This window comes from Staurois parvus, unplaced genomic scaffold (assembly GCF_062004578.1).
Source record: "Staurois parvus isolate SC_StPar_1 unplaced genomic scaffold, SC_StPar_1.0 ptg000170l, whole genome shotgun sequence".
NCBI classification, from domain to species: Eukaryota; Metazoa; Chordata; class Amphibia; order Anura; family Ranidae; genus Staurois; species Staurois parvus.
The window spans coordinates 5,108,624-5,128,413 of record NW_028317966.1 but is presented as its reverse complement, the minus strand read 5'-3'; the positions used below and the strand labels follow the sequence as shown (position 1 = coordinate 5,128,413).

The 19,790-nt window shown below is 38.4% G+C and overlaps 1 protein-coding gene and 1 long non-coding RNA gene across 5 annotated transcripts in view; one reads left to right on the top strand and one right to left on the bottom strand.

The window, feature by feature from the left end:
- Nucleotides 1-19,790, top strand: part of LOC149462708 (uncharacterized) — a 109,004-nt gene that overhangs the window by 63,865 nt on the left and 25,349 nt on the right. The gene's annotated exons all lie outside the window — the stretch shown is intronic.
- Nucleotides 1-19,790, bottom strand: part of LOC149462709 (LIM domain-binding protein 3-like) — a 77,770-nt gene that overhangs the window by 40,762 nt on the left and 17,218 nt on the right. For 2 of the 4 annotated variants that reach the window (XM_089676488.1, XM_089676490.1), the window contains 4 exons: nt 15,273-15,383; nt 11,998-12,153; nt 7,560-7,607; nt 6,029-6,174 (listed from right to left, as the gene is read on the bottom strand). In XM_089676488.1, coding sequence (XP_089532614.1) covers nt 6,029-6,174; nt 7,560-7,607; nt 11,998-12,153; nt 15,273-15,383 — 461 coding nt within the window. The remainder of the gene's footprint in view (nt 1-6,028; nt 6,175-7,559; nt 7,608-11,997; nt 12,154-15,272; nt 15,384-19,790) is intronic. The other 2 variants (XM_089676489.1, XM_089676491.1) reach the window with 1 other exon arrangement.

Sequence of the window (19,790 nt, the reverse complement as noted above, 5' to 3'; positions counted from 1 at the left end):
GAACTATGAGGGCGCTGGCGAACACTTCCATAGTTCATTGATTCTTTCTGCCATTCAGTAACTTCCTGAACATATTAGGTGTGGGCAAACAACTTATGAGTGTCTGCAGGAGCCTGGCACTACACCCGTGATCTCCTTAATGAGCTTTTTTCATGCAGAAATGTTGCCACTTCTGTCAACGAGACTCTAGAACCTCAAAATATAGTACAATAAAACTGAAGGCAAGCTTGATTACTTAAATTTATGGAATGCTTTAACCATTTCCTTTACAATATTGTTTTTACATTTCCCATTTTTTGTAAAGTGCTTTTATCCCTAGTGAGTAAATACACACCAAAAAAAACAATAAAACCCCTCAAAATTAAATTAAGCCCCTGATGACATTCTGTAGGATTATACGTGGCAGGTGGAGCTAGTTGAGTGACGTCACAAGCTGCCAGGATTAAACCAACAGCGTTCTCTATAAGTTCTGTGCTGCTAGGGGGGCACTCATGCGTGCTTGCTCCTTAATGCACTAAAAAAGCCCTTTTTTGTCAATGCACAGCAAAATGGTTCACGTTTGTTGTGTTGCATTGAAACTTACGTGCTGGCAAGCTGTGTTTTTGTGCCTTTCAAATTGAATAGCAGCACATTTATTTTTTTTTATTTATTTCAGGTACTTATATAGTGCTGTCAATTTACACAGCGCTTTACATATATATATATATATATATATATATATATATATATATATATATATATTGTACATTTACATCAGTCCCTAACCCTCAAGGGGCCTACAATCTAAGGTCCCTAAGTCACATTCATACATATTAGGACCAATTTAGACAGGATCCAATTAAGCTACCAGCATGTCTTTGGAGTGTGGGAGGAAACCGGAGTACCTAGAGGAAACCCACGCAGGCACAGGGAGAACATGCAAACTCCAGGAAGCTGGTGCCATGGTTGAGATTCGAACCACGGATCCCAGTACTGCCAGACGGAAGTACTAACCATTTAGATCCAGTGCACTGTTGATCATGTGGTAATGTGCGTAGCAGTAATACATAGTAAAGTGTACACTTTTTTCTATATTGTGCATCAGTGTGAATGGATCCCTATATACGGGACAACTTTTCAATTGGCAGACTACCAAATGACAAAAGAAGATTTCCTAAACAATGAAGAGCCTATTGACTCCTCTAAGTATCCCCTGTATCCTCTCCCCCCCTGTAGTTCTATTGCTGAATTTACCTACAAATGTTCAGAGATGAACAAAATGGGGAAGCAAAAAAAGTCATCATTTATACCATATGTCCTGTATACATTGAGGCTTGGTCCTACCCAGGGGCGGACTGACAACTCATGGGGCCCCAGGCAATAAGGGATCATGGGGCCCCCGTGTCCTTGCCCAAACTCAAAAAAGCATATGAAAAGGGTACCAGGTGCATCTCATGGGGCCCCCTACTGACCCTGGGCCCTCGGGCACTGCCCGAGTTTCCAAATGGTCAGTCCGCCCCTGGTCCTGCCCTATCTAGCCCTGCTTCCCTAGACATTGGCTCATAGCAGCCCTCAGCATGTTTGAGGTCCTCTTGTGCTTCTTACTAAAGGTCACAGACAGGGAGGATTGTTGGACTGTTGTGTTTAGACTGCTGCCTACATTGTCTATTGTCATTTTCTATGGACAAAATATAACTTTGTTTTGACTTTTTACATATGTTCCTGTTAATAGAAACAGTCTAAATAGTATTTAGATCTTCACATATAGATATGTGTAAAAATGGATGTTTAATACAGCAGAACACTATATCGCGCTGCTATTTTTATTAGTGTAGACTTGTGTACATTTTATGCATGTAGCATAACTTTAGGTGAGCTAAGATATTTTGCATTCACTGAACTGTGTAGGTTTATTGCTTTAGATAAAGGCCCTTCCCCTTGTTTCGCATAACTCACTTTATGTTCCATGATGGAATGTGAGAATGCCTGCAAAGACAAAACACACCTAGCTGTGTGCAGCACCCTATACAAGCACAGGCTAGGTGGGAAGGAATGATTGGAATGCCCTCTAGTGACTGCTTCTGTTAACTGCAGCTATTAGTTTTTTTGCAAATAGTGACCTACTCATTTTTATTTCTTCATCTAAACAGGCTACAGTTACATGGCAGTTTGGCAGGGGTCAGGCACTACTGCTGGCAAGAATGAGTAGACAAATGCTGCTTGCACACTCTGTGTGTGAACAGCAGCAGCAGCATAATACACAAGGATACAGCACAAGCAACAAGGTATTGACCATAAAAAGGTAGAAAAGAAGGTAGAAAGGGGTTTTTATGTAAGAGACAGGTCCTTACTAGTTAATTGAAAACCCCAACAGAACTAAGTAATATCTATGACTTGCCATACACTTTAAAATCTGACCAGTCTCTGTACAATCAACCTTAAGCTGGCCATATACTATATAATCTTTACCTACAACTATGTAGTGTAGGGTTGTCCAGCTCGCAGCCCAAGATGGCTAAGAATGTGGCCCAACACAACTTACTTAAAAATGTTGATTTTTTTTTATTTTTATTTTTAGTAAAAATGCATTTACACTTAGCAAGCACACGTGGCTGAAGAAAAATGTAAGTGTCTTTTTACTGGACTTTTAGAAGTTTTATCTTCCCAAATAAAAAACTCTCTCTTCATAATCACGCCTTATTCATGTCATCAGTATTCGGCAACATCTACTGTATATTTGTGAGCAACTATTTTCAAGGATGAAGCGCAGAACAAATTAGAACCAAAATATTTTGAGCACCTTGAGAATTCATTTAGGCTTGCCACTTTATCAAAAACAGTGTCATATATCACACTAGTTTTATGTTGCCCTCTTTTACATTAATAATAAAAAAATTACAAAAAAAATGAAGCTTTATTACTCAGATAGGTCTACGTTATCTATATCAGTGACAGTTAACTTGTGATCTGCCCAACTTTTTCTGCTCATTATTATTTTTATTATTATACAGTATTTATATAGCGCCAACAGTTCGCTCAGCGCTGAACATTACAATGGGAGACAATACATGAGACAGTACAATAACAATACAATGCGATACACGAGGGGTTCGAGGGCCCTGCTCCTTGGAGCTTACAATCTAGGAGGGAGGGGATAGTGGTACGGGAGGAAAAGCTGGGGAGGATGGAGTGGTAGGAAGAGTGGAGGATATCGGCAATTAGCAGAGGGCGGGGTAGACTTCCCTGAAGAGATGGGTCTTCAGGCTGCGCCTAAAGGAGAGGAGAGTAGGTGATAGTATGATGGATTGGGGTAAGGAGTTCCAGAGCATGGGTGATGCCCTGGAGAAGTCCTAGAGGCGAGCATGGGATGAAGAGACCAGGGAACTAGAGAGAAGGAGGTCTTGTGAGGAGCGGAGAGTGCGTTTTGGGTGGTATTTGGATATTAGGTCGGTGATGTAGTTTGGGGCAGTGTTATGGACAGCTTTGTGGACAGCTGCTCATCAGCTATACTTATTGTTAGTGTATTTTATGTGTGGCCCAAGACAATTCTTCTTCTTCCAATGTGGCCCAGAAAAGTCAAAAGGTTGGACACCTCTGAGTGGGACTGCCTGGCTAGTTATAAATTGAATGGATTTTTTTTTTAGGTATGTCCTCATATTACATAATTTTGATATACCTAAAGGCGATTGTGCAAACTGATTGTATTGTGTATGGCCATATTTAGAGTTTCCAAATCTATGTAATATGAAGACCTAACTAAACCATCCAATAAATTTGTATTCAATCAGGCATGCGTTAGCACTATGTACTTGTTGATAGATCTAATGGAGGTTGTACAGTCAGATTACAACATATGTGGCAAGATTTGCGGACACTGTTTTATTCATGGACACTGTTTAATATTTGTTTATGGGCACTGTTTATTATAATACTGTGTAGTTATAGTGAAGCGTTATGGTGCCGCTCAAAAGCTGATTGCTGAGATGAATCACCTCACCGGCAAGTGCAGGGGAGCAGCGTCCAAATGTCAATCCAGTAGTTTACGAAGGGGAGAAGAAAGGACACACCGCTCACACCACCTGTGTGGTCCTGTGTAGCAAGGAATGGTCTCAGTGGTCAAGCTGGCCACACACTCTGATGTGTTTCATCCTGCCCACTGGGGCTTGATCACAGGGGACGTGGCTGGCATGGCGGCTGAGGCCATTCCTTACTACAAAGGACCACACAGGTGGTGTGAGTGGTGTTTCATTTCTTCTCCCCATTGTATAGTTATACTCACAAATGTTTTGGCTTTTATTAATGTGGATGCTAAAGTTATATATGTAGGTGAATATTTTGTTGACTGAGGATCTTTTTTGCACAAATACACATACACTCATCTGCCAGTTTATTAGGTACACATGTTCAATTGCTTGGTAACACAAATTGCTAATCAGACAATTACATGGCAGCAACTCGGTGCATTTAAACGTGGTGAAGAGGACTTGCTGAAGTTAAAACCAAGCATCAGAATGGGGAAGAAAGGGGATTTAAGTGACTTTGAACGTGGCATGGTTGTTGGTTCCAGACGGGCTGGTCTGAGTATTTCAAAAAGTGCTGATCTACTGGGGTTTTCATGAACAACCATCTCTAGGGTTTACACAGAACGGTCTGAAACATAGAAAATAGCCAGTGAGCGGCCGTTGTGTGGATGAAAATGCCTCCATGCCAGAAGTGGGGTGGAGAATGGGCAGACTGGTTTGGGATGATAGAAAGGCAGCAGACACTCAAATAACCACTCGTTGCAGCCAAGGTATGCAGAATGTCATCTCTGAATGCACCACACGTCGAACCTTGAGGGCTATAGAAGCAGAAGACCACACCGAGTGCCACTCCTGTTAGCTAAGAGCATGAAACGGAGGCTAAAATTCACACAGGCTCACCAAAATTGGACAATAAAAGATTAGAACGTTGCCTGGTCTGACGAGTCTCAATTTCAGCTGCAACATTCAGATGGTAGGGTCAGAATTTGGCGTAAAAGCATGGATCCATCCTGCCTTGTATCAACAGTTCATAGATGTACAACTGACAAATCTGCAGCAACTGCATGAAGCTATCATGTCAATATGGACCAAAATCTCTGAGGAATGTCTTAAACACTTTGTTGAATCTATGCCACAAAGAATTAAGGCAGTTCTGAAGGCAAAAGGGGGTCCACACCAGTACTAGCAAGGTGTACCTAATAAAGTGGCTGATGAGTGTATATGTTCATTGATAGATTGGATCACTAACAATATTGTAGCATAATGAGTAGCACAGCACACTATTATATATGTTTTTAGGTGATTTTATCATACTTGGTGCTTGCAGTTTGGTTTCCGCAAGGTTTAATTGCTCATTTTGCATAAGGGCATTGGAATAAGTATGTATTATTGTGCCTTTTCTAAGGCTTCCTCCCCTTTGTACAACCTCTGCCTAAAGTCATGTTGCGATTGAATGTTATTAAAAATGACCTTTCCTTTGCAATATGCAGTGCTGTAGTTTTCTGTAAAACGCAATGCAAGATGGCCACCTGGATGCATTTGGTACACAGATGCTGCTTCTGTGATTGTCTTACTGATTACACTAAGCTACAAGTCATATTTTTGGCACCCCCTTCAACAAAATTGTCATTTTTGGTGAGATACTCCCTCAGAGAAATCAGGTCTAAAGGGATGCCGGCCTTGCCAATTTCCTCATTAGAGCCCTGTGAGTGCAGTAGTTGATTGGTAATTATAAAGCCACTCCCATACAGATGCATTCTACATGGACACAGACAAACAAACAGCTAGTTCTTCGGAATAAAAAAAGGTAGAAATCTGCAAGAAAGTTTATTATTATTTGTTTGCACTTCTTTGAATATCTCTATTGCGTAATCTAGGGGCAGACACTTTTTGACTGACTGTATCTACAAATTTAAAAGAAGTCTTATAGCTGCGCTTAGTTTCAATAATAGAACTTGTTTCTTTTTCTTGCAACAGTGTTAAAAATGTTTAATACCAAATGGATTTGCTATAAGTCTTTTTCTTACCTGGAGCTGGTTGATAAACAGATGGTTTGATGCTTGCAGTTGTCACTACCCGTGGTTTGGGAGCAGGAGCAGAGGGCTCATTGTACCCTCCGTAAGGCACGGGACCTTTGGCAGCAGTTGCTGAAGAAAAGCCTTGGCTAGATGCACTAAAATCAAAGGATATGTTAAGTGTAAAATACAGCTAGATTAGGCAATGTGGATTGGCAGATTCCTAATGGCAGTCCTAGGCAGTAATCTATAGACCACCATAGGGGATGCATTTATACAGGCTCCTAGTTAGTTAGTTACTTGCTTAGCACTCATTATGAGCTTTAACTCCTTAACATTTTTGTTATTTCCTACCACTTTAACATAGTAAAATTAAAAACTATATTTAAAGTTAGGTATGAACTTTCCTCCTTAACACTTTTTTTTATTTTCCACCACTTTAACAAAGTAAAATAAGAACCAAATGTTAAAGTTAGTTAATGTTAATGACATACTGCTTTCTGTAGACTAAAAATGCTCATGAAACAAATACACGAGGACACATAAGACCTTTGAGAGGAATGATATATGCATGCACATGAGACAGCCATATGTAGTGATCCATTGAGATCCATGCATTTACATAAATGGTTGTCTTTTCTCATCAAGAAGCTTGCCAACATTTCCAGGTCCTGGATAAAATAAATCCCAATGCCTCATCTCACCGGATTCCATATATAAGCAGCATTGATCTCATTTCACTCAAACCAGGACTGTTGGCAAGTATGAAGTACACATATCCATGACATAGCATCCAGAACAAAGCTGTGGACGTATTCAATAAACAGCGCAGAAACACAAAATGCATTAATCTTAAGCAACCAATCAGAATTCACTTTATCAGAGACAGCCAGTACAAAATGGACTGGTTGACATCGGTACTCCAGTTGCACTTTGCTAAATTTGTCTTGCTCTGTTTTATTGAATAATTTTAATGGTCATTGTAATCTCTAGGAACACTTCTTCAACCTGCCCTTAAATCCATGTATGTGCGTACCTTAACCCCAACAGCTTCCTCAGTGGAAAACTGAAGACAGCTAAAGTGTAGTTGTTCTTTCAATCTCTTTTTTTTCACTCAAGGAATCTTACCAGTAAACCTATAGTAGCAGAGACAGGAAAAGCATCCAAGGATGTGCCAGCAGAGAAAGGCATATGGATAAACAACAGGGCTCTTGGGAAAACAGAAGGTGTTATTTGGGGCAAGAAAAGGATCTGAAAAATGTATCCGATGCTTTTTTAGTGGTACTGCTTGAGACATATTTATCATTATCCCACACACATCTTCATTTGTATGTCCACTTTGTAGCTCTGCCAACACCTTGTTAATACATAAAGCACATCAGGCAGGAAGGGGGCATAAATGTACCACGATCCTAATGCTTGCCTTTACCATTATATGCACTTGCTGTGAGTTAAGAGATAGCTTTTAAGAACAGTACTGGGTTTAGTAAGTTGGTTACATTTTATACTATAGCAGTTAACACTACACAGATAGTGGCTATACCTTATTTTTGACTGGTAGCTGGAAGAGAAGGTTGCTTGCTGATGAAAGCTAAAAGAATAACAAGAGGTCATGTCTGTTATACTGCTTAAAACATCTACACTAGCGATCGTTTCCCATAGTGTGGTTGGTGACATCTTTTTCAATAAAACCACCATATGAAACATATAAAACAGATCCAAACGAAGATATTTCCATTTTACTGACCTTGTTATTGACCACTTTCAAAGCTCATGAAGAATTAAACATACATGCAGTGGTACCAAATATTCTCACATACGTATATACTCCAGCATTGTAAATAAATAAAAAAAATCATAGGAAACTTTTGTGAGCCATTTGGGTTTCTGAACTAACAAAAATAGGATGAAATTTAAGCGCTCTCTTCATGATAAACATTTCTATGTGAACAAACTGAGTATTTTTTCCATTAATACTTTTTCAAATGTATTGTAGATACAGTATGCCTGATATGGTAGATACAGTAGCCTTTGTAATTTAATTTGTAAATGAGTATAATGTAAAGCTAAGATGCATTCCTATTGCTGTCTACTCCAAAGGATTTGGTTCCCAAAATGTATCAACATTTCCTATAATACAGATCTAGTCGTAGACACAGTAAACCATTCCTCGAGTAACGGTGTAGAAGCTACAGTTGGTCAGTAGTTCATGGAAGGAATGGCCTTCTGTATGTTTAATATTTCATGGAAGGAATGGCTTGCTATAAGCTTAATATTTTATTTTTTGTCTATTTATACATGGAGGGTAAATGGAACAGTGTGAATTACATGAACTAAAAAAAAGGCAAGTGGTTCATTGGCCAAGTGACAGAGTATGTACTATTTTGGCTTCCACACACTTGACCTTTTTTTAAAAAGATAGCTTCTTAGGATAGATAGCCACTGCCTCCATATTTTTCAAGGTGTGTGATCTGGGGTTTTTATTGTTCTTGCCTCACTGATTGGTGAGTCACTGATCTGGAACAGACATGCAGCCAGAGCAGTGTTAGAACTGACCTGAATTCTTGTTCTGGGTCTGTGATTCTCTGAGTAGTGATGCAAAGAAGAAAATTACACCAAATTACAGCTACACAGGAACTGATATGCAGCTTTGGAAACAGGGAATGCCCTGTACAAATGTGAAACTTTGAACACATACTGTATACAGTATTTCCTTTCTTAAAGTTTGCTACAATTACAGATTTTCTTATAGAGTTGGAAAAAATATTCTAAAACCACATATGTTTTGTACAAGACACAAAATAGATTGTGGAGAAATTATAATATTGCTATGTTCAAAGGATTAAGGATAGCCAATAAGTCTGAACATTTAAACTTAAACTATTAAAATCTGCTTAGACTGTAATGTAAATAAGGAACTTCACATATTTATTGTTCTATGTGATTAACATCCTAATCAGACCTATACCAAAATTTTTTCTTTTTTGAGAAAATCAATGCTTTGGACATGATGATAGGAGGCAGGGCACTAAGATGGAGTGGGGGTCCATTTTAACATGTCTTCTTTAAGAAATAAATACTGCTATGTAGTCCTTTAATTTTTCCCTAGTCCAAGCCTATATCTGCAAATTTAGAAAGAACACACCCATTTCTGTAAATATTGTGCTATATACATTCCAGAAGTTGGGACTGTCCTGTCAAACAACTTTGAAGGACAGCTTTGAAATACGAGGGTAGTCTGAAAAACTCACAGCCTGACACAGAAGGATCGACCACAAAGACATGAAACTTTATTGCTGCACCAAGCCACTCTTCCATCTTTCAGCATGGAAAAGGGCATGTGTGCGCTATACGGTTTTCAAGTGCTCTTTGCAAACAGATGGCATCGCCGTAGTGAAAGTGAAAATGGAGAAAAATGGAGAAGAAGGCTTGGAGTGTTCCATCAGTGGGCAAAGTGATGGCAACAGGCCTCTGTAAGCTGCTTCATACCCTTGGAATCTCAGAAGACAGTTTCCATCCCTTTGCCCACTGATGGAACACTTCAAGCCTTCTTCTTTCACTTTCTCCATTTTATACCTGACTACAGGAGATGTCAACTGTTTGCAGAGTGCACATGAAAACCACATAACAAGTATGCACCATTTTCAGTGCTGAACATCTGGAAGAGTGACTTGGTGCAGTGATAAGTTATGCAGTGATGTCTGTGTGGTCACTCCTGTGCCGGACCATGAACTTTTCAGATTACCCTCATATGTTCTTGATGAAACAATGGTTATAAATATGAATAATGTAACTAGTGAAACAAACTTCAGTCTAAAGCATCCTGCAGTTTTGCTGTAAAGGAGAAAAGGATATGATTGGATGTCAAACAAGGTAAAAGGATGACTGACAAAAAAGGGCAACACCAAAAAGCTTATTGTTAGCCAGAATTACTAAGCAAAGTGAAAGCAAACTTAGTCAAAGACACATCTAAAAACACCGCTAAGAGCACACGCTTTGTGGAAATCAATGTTCCACAAAAAACCCTTGAGTGCTTACAAGGTGTGAAAATATATTCCTCCTTAAAGGGAAATGATCACTTTATAGAAAATTGCCAGAATTAGCATTTTCTCATCAACAAATTAACAGAACTAACTTGTTTTCTCTGATTTTATGTTTTATGGTTTCAGTAATGAAGAGATTTTATTTAACAATGCTCTGGCTTCTAAAGTAAAACTGACCCTTGTTAACAGTGTACCAAAATTCTACAGTATTTGGAAAAAAAACATATGTTAAGATGTAAAACAAGGCCAAGAATCCATCCTACCAAGAATTGTAAATTTGGTTAAAGTTTAATTAAAGGCAAAACTTTTTCTATTTTTGGATAGAGTGGAGATGGAATAAAACCAATGTTTTTATTGCTGTCTGTGCCCATGTTAGTGAGACTCCCCCTCTCTACTTGTCTTATTTACTGTCATCATCAAAAGTGAAAGTAAAGGAAATAGCAAATTTTGGGTTTATATCAGAACAGTAATAGAGGGGAAATCTTTCAATGTGGACACTAGTCCTGATGACCCTATTGACATCCTGGGATTCCCTCACTTTGGAAGGATTTCTTCTCACTTTCTGTTTTGACTGTAGGATAGGAAGTGAAGGGAAATCTCCCCAATGGGACACAGGCAAAAAAAAAATAACTGTTCCTTAATCAATCCAAATGAAGAAAAAATACTTGAAAGCGGAACAGACCTCCCTATCTGGTACAGCCAAGAAAGCTGCCATCTGTTGGATCTGCAAATGCCATGGTGCTACACATTAGATCTGTTATTACCAGCCATTTGATGGTTTGACAGTCCGGTTGAGAGCACAAGGATGTGATATTTATCATCCATGGCATGCCTTGAATGGAACTTTTTTGAGAAACCATTAAACTAATGGGGTTCTCCTTTAAAGGAAACCTGAAATTAAAGTAAAATTCTGCCCTACAATTCTAGTTCCCAGGTTGTCTATGACATTTAGTACTATGTCACTGATCTGAAACAAGCATGCAGCAAGTGAAGTCAAACTGTCCAATCTGCACTCTTGTCTTGAATCAATGGAATCCAAAAATCCACTAAAGCTATTAGGTAGGCATTACAGCCCGGTGACTAGCATTTGTAAAAAAAAAAAAAAGTAATGTCAGCTGTTATTTTTTGCCTAAGAAGATCTTTTCTGGTTCCCTATGTGTTAAACTGTCAGATCTATACATAGATTCAATCAAAGTCACTCCACACACCACTTCCTATGGAATTCAGTAAGCATTATTTCAATGACTGTTTTTTAGACACTCCACTCCAAATATTGTCTGTGATGTGTTTTGTCCCCTACTGGGGCTTAGTGATAAAACATAGGCATAGAATGACTAAATGACTAAGCCCCTATAGGGAGTGAAACATGTCAGAGACAAGGTGTGAAGTGATCTCTCTCCAGAAGCTGCCTGTGCAGTAAAGTTGATTGAATTATATACAAAGCAGTGTAAGGAGTTACTTTGATTGAATCTACAAATGGAAACAATAGATAAATCCCAGGGTATTGCTGACACCTATGGCTGGAAAGAAAAAGGCACGGGACCTGGCATGGTGCTTGGTAACTTTAAGTGTATATTACAGTTCCAGGACTAATTTTCCCCCAAACATCTTCTTAGAAATGTTGAACTTATGCTAATCTATTTCTCACCCTGTAGGAAAATTAATGCATTTGTTTTCATTGTGGGACTTCATTATTTTTGATCTTCCAAATCACATATTAAAAATTATGGTATCCTTAATGATGTTTCATTTAAAGCATGACCAACCAATAGGATATCAAAATGCTAAATGCAATTCATAGTAAATGATGATTTCCCTTTAAGCCTTGTCTGACAACGGTGCTTTATCCTCGTTGTCTGACTGTGGATGGAGAGTTGCTGACCTCTCAGCACTGAAGGTAGGAACTTGTTAATATCTAGCCAGCTGCTGTAGCTGTACCTCGGAGATACTTTTCTTGGTAGATATGAGACACCAGTTCTTTTGGTTGTTTTGGTTGTTACGTTTCTCTTCTTGAGTAGAGGTGAAGTGGTAAATATAGGTGTAATATAAAGGGCTTCCAAGGCTGGTGGCAGCATGGGAGACTTATATGTGTGTCTACCCGTTGCATAGGGAAAAAAGGAACATATCAGGATGTATAACTGTTGTAAGAGTTAAATGTTAGATAGTAGCATCCTGGGAAAGCAACTTTAGTTTGTTCAGGCCTTCAACAACTTTATAAACAAGATTTCCTGTTATAGAGTTTGATTGCTTGACCAAAACAATGATACTGTTTTTCACTAGCAGAAATATTGTCAAGAATGTCCATGATCAGATATACTCATTCCAAATACTTAAAAAAATTGTCAATTATGATATTTTGTTTCTTCTGGTTTAAGCCATGACCATGATGAACTTAGGAATTTCTCCAACAAGCTTGGCAATGCCAGTGAGATAACTAATCTAACCAGATCCAGATATATCATTTTGCAAGCCACGGATATCCAGACAAAGAAGATGGATCAGACTCGTACTTTTATATTCTAGCAATGCTTGAAGCCTTATACCATTATTCCTACTGGTCTACTGCAAATTCACATTTTCCAATCAGTGGTCTCCTAGTGTCCTTTCTAATACTGTTTTATAGTGTTCTGATACTAGGAGCTTTGACTCCATTGGTCATCCTCAATTGTCTGCTTATCTTATGCTGTCCCTTGGCTGATAGTGAATTTGAGCAATGGACTATGTAAGTAAAATAACCAGTCCAGGATACATAATAAAATCAAGGGCTGCTTCCTAAAACCTTCCTGCACACCTTCCCCCCTCTTTTTTTTTTAGAGTACCTAAATCCATTTAAAATGATCATATGACCACCTTTACCACTTCTTCATTGCCCCTGCATGGGTGGTCTTGAATAGAGGTTCTACATTCTCACTCTTCAATGTTAAGCACTGTCGGGAAAATCTTTTTTTTCTACATGCAAAGCTGGCAACTAGTCAAAATGTGCAGGTGTGGCTAGGATAAGTAAAGACCGTATGGCCTTGAGACATGTTGTGATGCTGCTAGGGCCATTATGACACAAACTTGGCCTCAGCATGCACATATGGAGGTGGGGAATTCATTTCAGCATGGATTTCACTACCGTAATAACAATGGTATCTGCAATTCAGCTTTAAGAAGGTGTAATTTGCAGTGGACCCATAGAAAACATTTATTGCATAACACCTGGCAAGGCTGGAGACTGTCACAAGCTAGAATAAGTGAATCTGAGTAATATCCAATTTGGTGGAATCAGTTAGAGGTGGAAAAATTACTCCATCTTTGTAATAAGGGCCAATGCATTTGCATAGTTAATTAGAAATGTGCTTAATGCTAAAAGAAAAGAAAGCAATTTAATAAATTCTCACCATTTGGAGACACTGTCAATAAAAAAGTCTAGTAGTGGTATTGACCACACACTGTCCTTAAGTGATAGAGGGTTAAGAAATCTACTGACAAAAGGCCTAATGAATTGTTATGTAAGGCCAGCATCAGTAAGTGCTAATTGTAAATGTGAGCAGACTGAATTTTTTTTCTTGATGACAGTGGCTCTTTAAGGAACTGATGTAAGATTTAATAGTCAGAAATGACTTTTGGTGAAAGGCCAACAAACCTGAAAATGCAAGAGGGCTGATTTCTGTGTGCCACATTATGGTCTATTACTATTACGGTTGTATTACGATTTTATGATAAATATGACACAGTGATCTCAAAAAAGTATTTGAAGTATAACTAACTTGGGCTATCACTATGGTATTCATTAGTCAGTTAAAACCACTTAAATAATGTTCTCTGGTACAGAGAACAAGCACTCTGAAATATGGTACAGCATTGCAAATAAAGTACTTGTCCTGTACCTAAAGACCCAGGCATACTCTTGTATATATTTTATGACATTTTTTCAAGGCTCGACAACTATTTGGCAACGAAAACAGGATAAATTAAATAGCATAGGTGATTACCACAGTAACTACCATCCGTCTAAAACACAGGAAACACTAATAACACAGCTATTCTCCATGTTATTTATTTTTTCAGTCATCATAACCTTTGAAACCTGGCTTAACCTCCATGTAATGAAGCCATTTTAACAACTGTGGAGGCCCAGTTTTAATTCCAGATGGTTCCTTTAATTGTACATAGCCATTTTAAAAGTCTGTATTTTTTACAGGATCTCACATCACTTAAAGCTGAACTTAAATGCTATGAAATAAAAATCCAAACATGGCTTTAAATGGTTCCTGCTTAAAATGAATGATCATTTAGAAAGTAGTTACTTTTTACGCAAGATACAAACAATATGCTTGCCTGTCTGTGACCCCCAAAGCTGAAATATGAAAATTTAGTTAGATGTTGAAATTTTCCAGTACTGCTAACAAATATCCTGTATTGGAGAAAATTTGGCTGTTTAAAAGAAAATAGTGTAGAAAGAGCCCATGTTAGTTAAAAAAAAAAAGACTCTAAATTTTTAAGGGTATAAAGCAATGTCTCGTCATTATTGTAGAAAAGAAAATGGTGAGAAACCTAACATTTGCTTAAGAATTGAAGGAAAGGTAATCATTAGTTCAATACAAAGTTTTAAAATCCTCACATTCACAAGTGCTCAAGTGGTTTGGTCTTGTATTTTATTTTCTGTAAAGCAGGTTTTGTGGTTGGAAGGCAACACTGTCATTATTAACACAAACATTTGTCTTATTCCATAAAGTGGTAATGAGTTAATTAACAAAAGGCAGGTTCAGTAACCCAATAAATTCAAACCTCAGTTTATTACCAGTGCTTATTTTACAAAATGTAAATAAAATTACCACTGTTGACTTCAAGGTGTACATGTTTCTGGATTGTCATCCTAATTCTGAGGCTTTACCTCTTAATTATTCACGAACGTGAAAAAAGTATGCAGGTCATCTGCACCTCTGGCAGAGCATAAGTAAGACAACTTTGCTTTAAAAGTCATCAGCAATTTTATTTTTTTTTACATCTTGCAAAATAAGCACATGTAAAACCTTTTGACTTTTACAACATCATCATCTGCTAAATAATGTTACAAGGAACTGCTGTCACAGCTATTGCATAGGACCTTTGTGTTCCAACCATTTATCAAGAACATGGTTCATGTACAATGACCTGTTGCATGAGAAAGACTGGCAAACAGATATGGAAACACGATCAAAACATGACACAAAGAAGCAAATGTATACCTAGACTGTGCAGAAATGGCACAAGATATAGTGGAGGCTGCAGCAGATATGTTCTTAGCGCCCAGGATGGGTTTGTTCTGTGAAGGAGAGATGCTGGCAGCAGTTGGACTTCTGCAAATGACACAGCAATGCATGAGACACAAAACAGACAGACGGATGAAATGCAGCTGAGACTCCGTGTTTACCATAATTCCATGAAATGTCCACAACAAGCCATTCACTAGCAGTGAAAGATCCAAACAACAAATATCACTAGATGCTGTTCTACTTAATCCACTTTGATAATCGTTGTCAAAATCCTCCTTCTTTTAATATTAAATTTCTTACTTTTGGCATATTGTATTCGTATTTTTTTAATAAACGTGAAGATAACCACACATCACAAAATAATACTAATAATATTGCTGAATATTTGTTATAAACATGGTGAGAGCAGGCTAGTGGCAGACACACATGGAAGATATTTACACGTGTGTATGTTTATACATATACAGTCTATATATTTATAGTAAGTAAACTTTTCAAGAGAGCCAAATGGGAGTGGGTGGGGGTCAGGGGGCTTTTTGCTATTGCTGACCTCCTGAAAATGCTAGCTGCCTGGTTGTTATCCTACCCATTGGATTTGGTACCCTCTAAATCTCTGACTTGGAATAAGTATGAAGCTCTGAAAAAGCCAGATCATTATTTGTAAATTTGTCATGTAGTATTGGACGCTCAGCTTCACTTCCAGACAACTAGCATTTTCAGATGGGGAGGTCAGCAGTGACATGCTCTATGTTTCACTCATGAAGAGTTGTCTTTAAGGCTCAGCTAATCGTGAAAGTCCATATCACAAATGAAACATAATACACTCTAGTGGACAAACTACATGGAGCACCTGTATTAAAAATTTCTTGTATGGCTAATAAAATTGCCTTTTTGACTCATGATGGTTGATTTTTGGTCATACAGTACACCAACCAGAGATGTAGCAGAGCCCTTACAATGTTCAAACTGTTCTATAATAAAACTTTAGGGGCCTCAGCTGGATCAGTTGAACTGAACCACTCCCAAGTTCAATTGTCCTCTCTCTCCACTCCCTAACTGATCTGCACTCATACTGGACACACTTAGAAGTGTACTTGGGCACACTTGCATCATCTCCTGTGGTAACCAGACCACAGTGGTGCCTGCTTCTATACCTAGTCATTTATGGAGAGTTCTGTGCTATGACACTCATTCTGAGAACTGTACCAGACCACAAGTGAACCGTGCCTGGGACCACCTCTTCCAAATAGTTCTGGGCACGATTTACTTAACTGATCCCAGGAGCCATTCAGAGCACTCACACTACATAAATGAACCGAACCAAGGGGGTGAACCATGCCCAGGATTGGTTAAAACTGCCATATAACTGCCTTATATTATTTTGTATTGTGTGATTACTGAGAATGTTTTTCAATTCATCTAAACCAGCAGTAATTTGTATATGGCAAAGTAGAACGTAATCTTTAAAGACTGCAAGTCATTAGTAACACACATAAAATATACAAACATACATGTTAACATAGATTACATGGTAAAAGGGACCAGACTATTTTACTTCATGGGCATCGTAAATTACGGTTAAAAACTAAAGACTCTTAACTCTTATTTGTGTATATGAAAGATTTTGATATAATTTCCTAAACATCGTCCAGAGCTGGATGTCTTTATCCATGAAACTTTTTTTTTTGTCAATATAAATCACTTCCTGAACAGTATTCTGGAAAGAGGCCCATGTTTTGGATCCACATTTTCTAGACTACACTGTTCCTATTTATAAATTATGGCTGTGGCTCATGCTTAGAAAATGGTGGACTACACTCTAATTTCTATATAAGTAAACATGACTTGTAAACCTGCAAATGCCTGGTAATATGAAATCTGTCACTATGGCAAGTTGATTTGACTAACATAATACAATAATAGCGGCACTGCAAGTTACCATTATTTTGTAATGAATGTCTTGCAGCTGTAGGATGTGAGATGTAAACACATTTCAGCCTGGTCAGAGTTTGGAACTCTTCCCCCTCAACTCACTATACAGTCCTTGCATACCGCTGTATGATCAGAAGTTCCAACCTCTGCCTAAGTCAATGTGCCTGAGCAGAGACTCCTGGCTGTAAGAGGGGCACAGACAAAATCTGTGTAGACACCTTCTGGTACCTGCTATTAAGTAGTTGCCTTAATCGATTTGCCATGGTGACATGTTCATACAATATATTTCAATTAATTACTTATTTGGAAATATTTGTGTTCTTCATAGCAAAATATACAAAATATAAGCAAATAAAAAGCGTTACCTCTCGCTGAAAGGTGAGAAAGCAGCAGGGGGGACAGCAGAAAGAGCCGCAGTTGGAAGCGGTGATGCTGGGTGTAGTGCTGTGTATAGCTCAGCAGTAGCAGTTTGATTTGCAGAAGCGGCAGGTTTGTTCACAAATTCTGCGTTGGCTGGTGCTGATGCATGCTCAACTGGGCTACTGAGTAAAGTTAAAGCAAGTAAGAAAACAGGAAGTTGTAGAAAAACCCATCAGGTTGTATGCTTCAGATGTGTTAGGTCTAAAAAGAAGGTCTTGCTATCATACACAAATACATTTTATTTCACTTATTGCAGTTTTCTACGTTATTGTCCTTGTTGAGCTTGCATGAGCTCAAAGTAGTAATTGTGAGAAGCAGCAAAAAACTAAGCTAAAGTTTTAAGGAACTAGGCAGGTAATGTTCTGCAGCTGGAAGAAATATAAATACAGGCAAAACCAGGACGCAACCTGAAAAAATAAGGTCATGGTTAATATAATCAATTAGATGTTAACAGTATCACTGTACTAAACAGGTTGGATTCTCCATGCAGGTCATTTGGAAAATGAAAAATTCACAGATTTAAATTTTTTTTTAATTGAATGCAACTTTTAATAGATTCTCTTCTGTCTTAGGAAACAGTACAGTCATACTGGTTACATTTATGCTACATAAGCATTTAGTGCAAAGCCATTCCAAGTATCCCTGCAACACAAGTGTTTTTTGTAAACTTTACTTTACTGTACTGCATATGGTATTCTACTATAGATCATTGCAGAATATTTATAGTGTTTGAAAAGGATCAAAATTTTGTAAGATTGCAAGAATGAAATGTTGATGAAACACATTCTGTATATTTAAAATGCTATCTAATTCTTTTTTGGTTGGGCACTGATGGGTTGAATCACCTGCTGGGTTTTTAGGAATGAGCAACTCCACAAGAGACATTTCTCCACAGTGGTTTTACTGTAGCTCAATTTCACAGAGTCATAATGACAGTTGCACTGACTAGTAGTCAGAACTGTCAACCAGGGGCGGACTGACAACTCATGGGGCCCCCAGGCAATAGGGGATCATGGGGCCCCTGTGTCCTTGCCCAAACTCAAAAAAGCCTATGAAAAAGGTACCAGGGGTATCTCATGGGGCCCTCGGGCAGTGCCCGAGTTTCCAAATGGTCAGTCCACCCTTGCTGTCAACTGTTTCTTCTATGCAGAATTTTTTAATGGCTCAACTTTTGCATTTTCACTAACACTAGAATTGTTATTATTGCTATTAACGTGTAAAGTTAACCTCTGCTGAGAGAAATACAAAGGCTGGGATTGCTGGCCTTTCCTTCTAAAAATGTAAATTGTGTGACTGTCATGTTGATAGAGTGGCTTCAATATTTTTTGAATCTCTGAACAGCAACAATTATACCGATGTGGTGTTTCTGCAAACAGTACCGTACTTGTTCCAGGAACAACAGCAGCCCAGATATTTCTCTCAGAACAGTTTTCCTTTATTATAACCCCAATGTAGTTTTAGAACAACAACCTTTTTCTATGAAAAAAATGAAATTAAGCTTTTTCATACTTTTAGGAATGTCATAGCTCAGCAACTCTAGTTAGGGAACAAAGAGGTTTTGCTCCCAGAAAAGTCAAAGGAGCTTTCATTCCTGTTCTTCCATATCATGGCTCTGTCACTCAGTGATTTTAAAGAGTAGGGGGAACACCAGTTGCATAACAACTGCCATAGATGCCTACATGGCTGCTGTAGGACAGGGGGTTGAAAGGAGGCCCTGTTATGTGGAATGTTGGGGAAAATTAAACATAAAAACCTGTATGCATGTGGAGATAACACAAATTTAGTGCTGTATCCCTAAGGGCTGTAGAGATTGCTGCTGACATTGACCCTTAACCCTGTGTGACATTTCCTATCAGGAAAAGTTTATGTCAGATGCACAGGAGGAGATTTTAGAATTGTTTTCACTAGTCACAGCTTCCCCTTTGCAAGTTGTGCAGTAATGAGAATCTGATTAGCTCTCTTAGCATTGTAAATTTATAACCCTCAGAGCATCTAGCCATCCCAGCCAGCACTGACATTAACCCTGTATGCCTAGTGCCTTCTTCTTCAAGCTGTAAAACATTCCAGGGTGTCCCTCAGGCAAAAACTGGCAAGATAGCTGTTTTCAGTTTTGCAACAAAACAAAATCCAAAGTTTAAA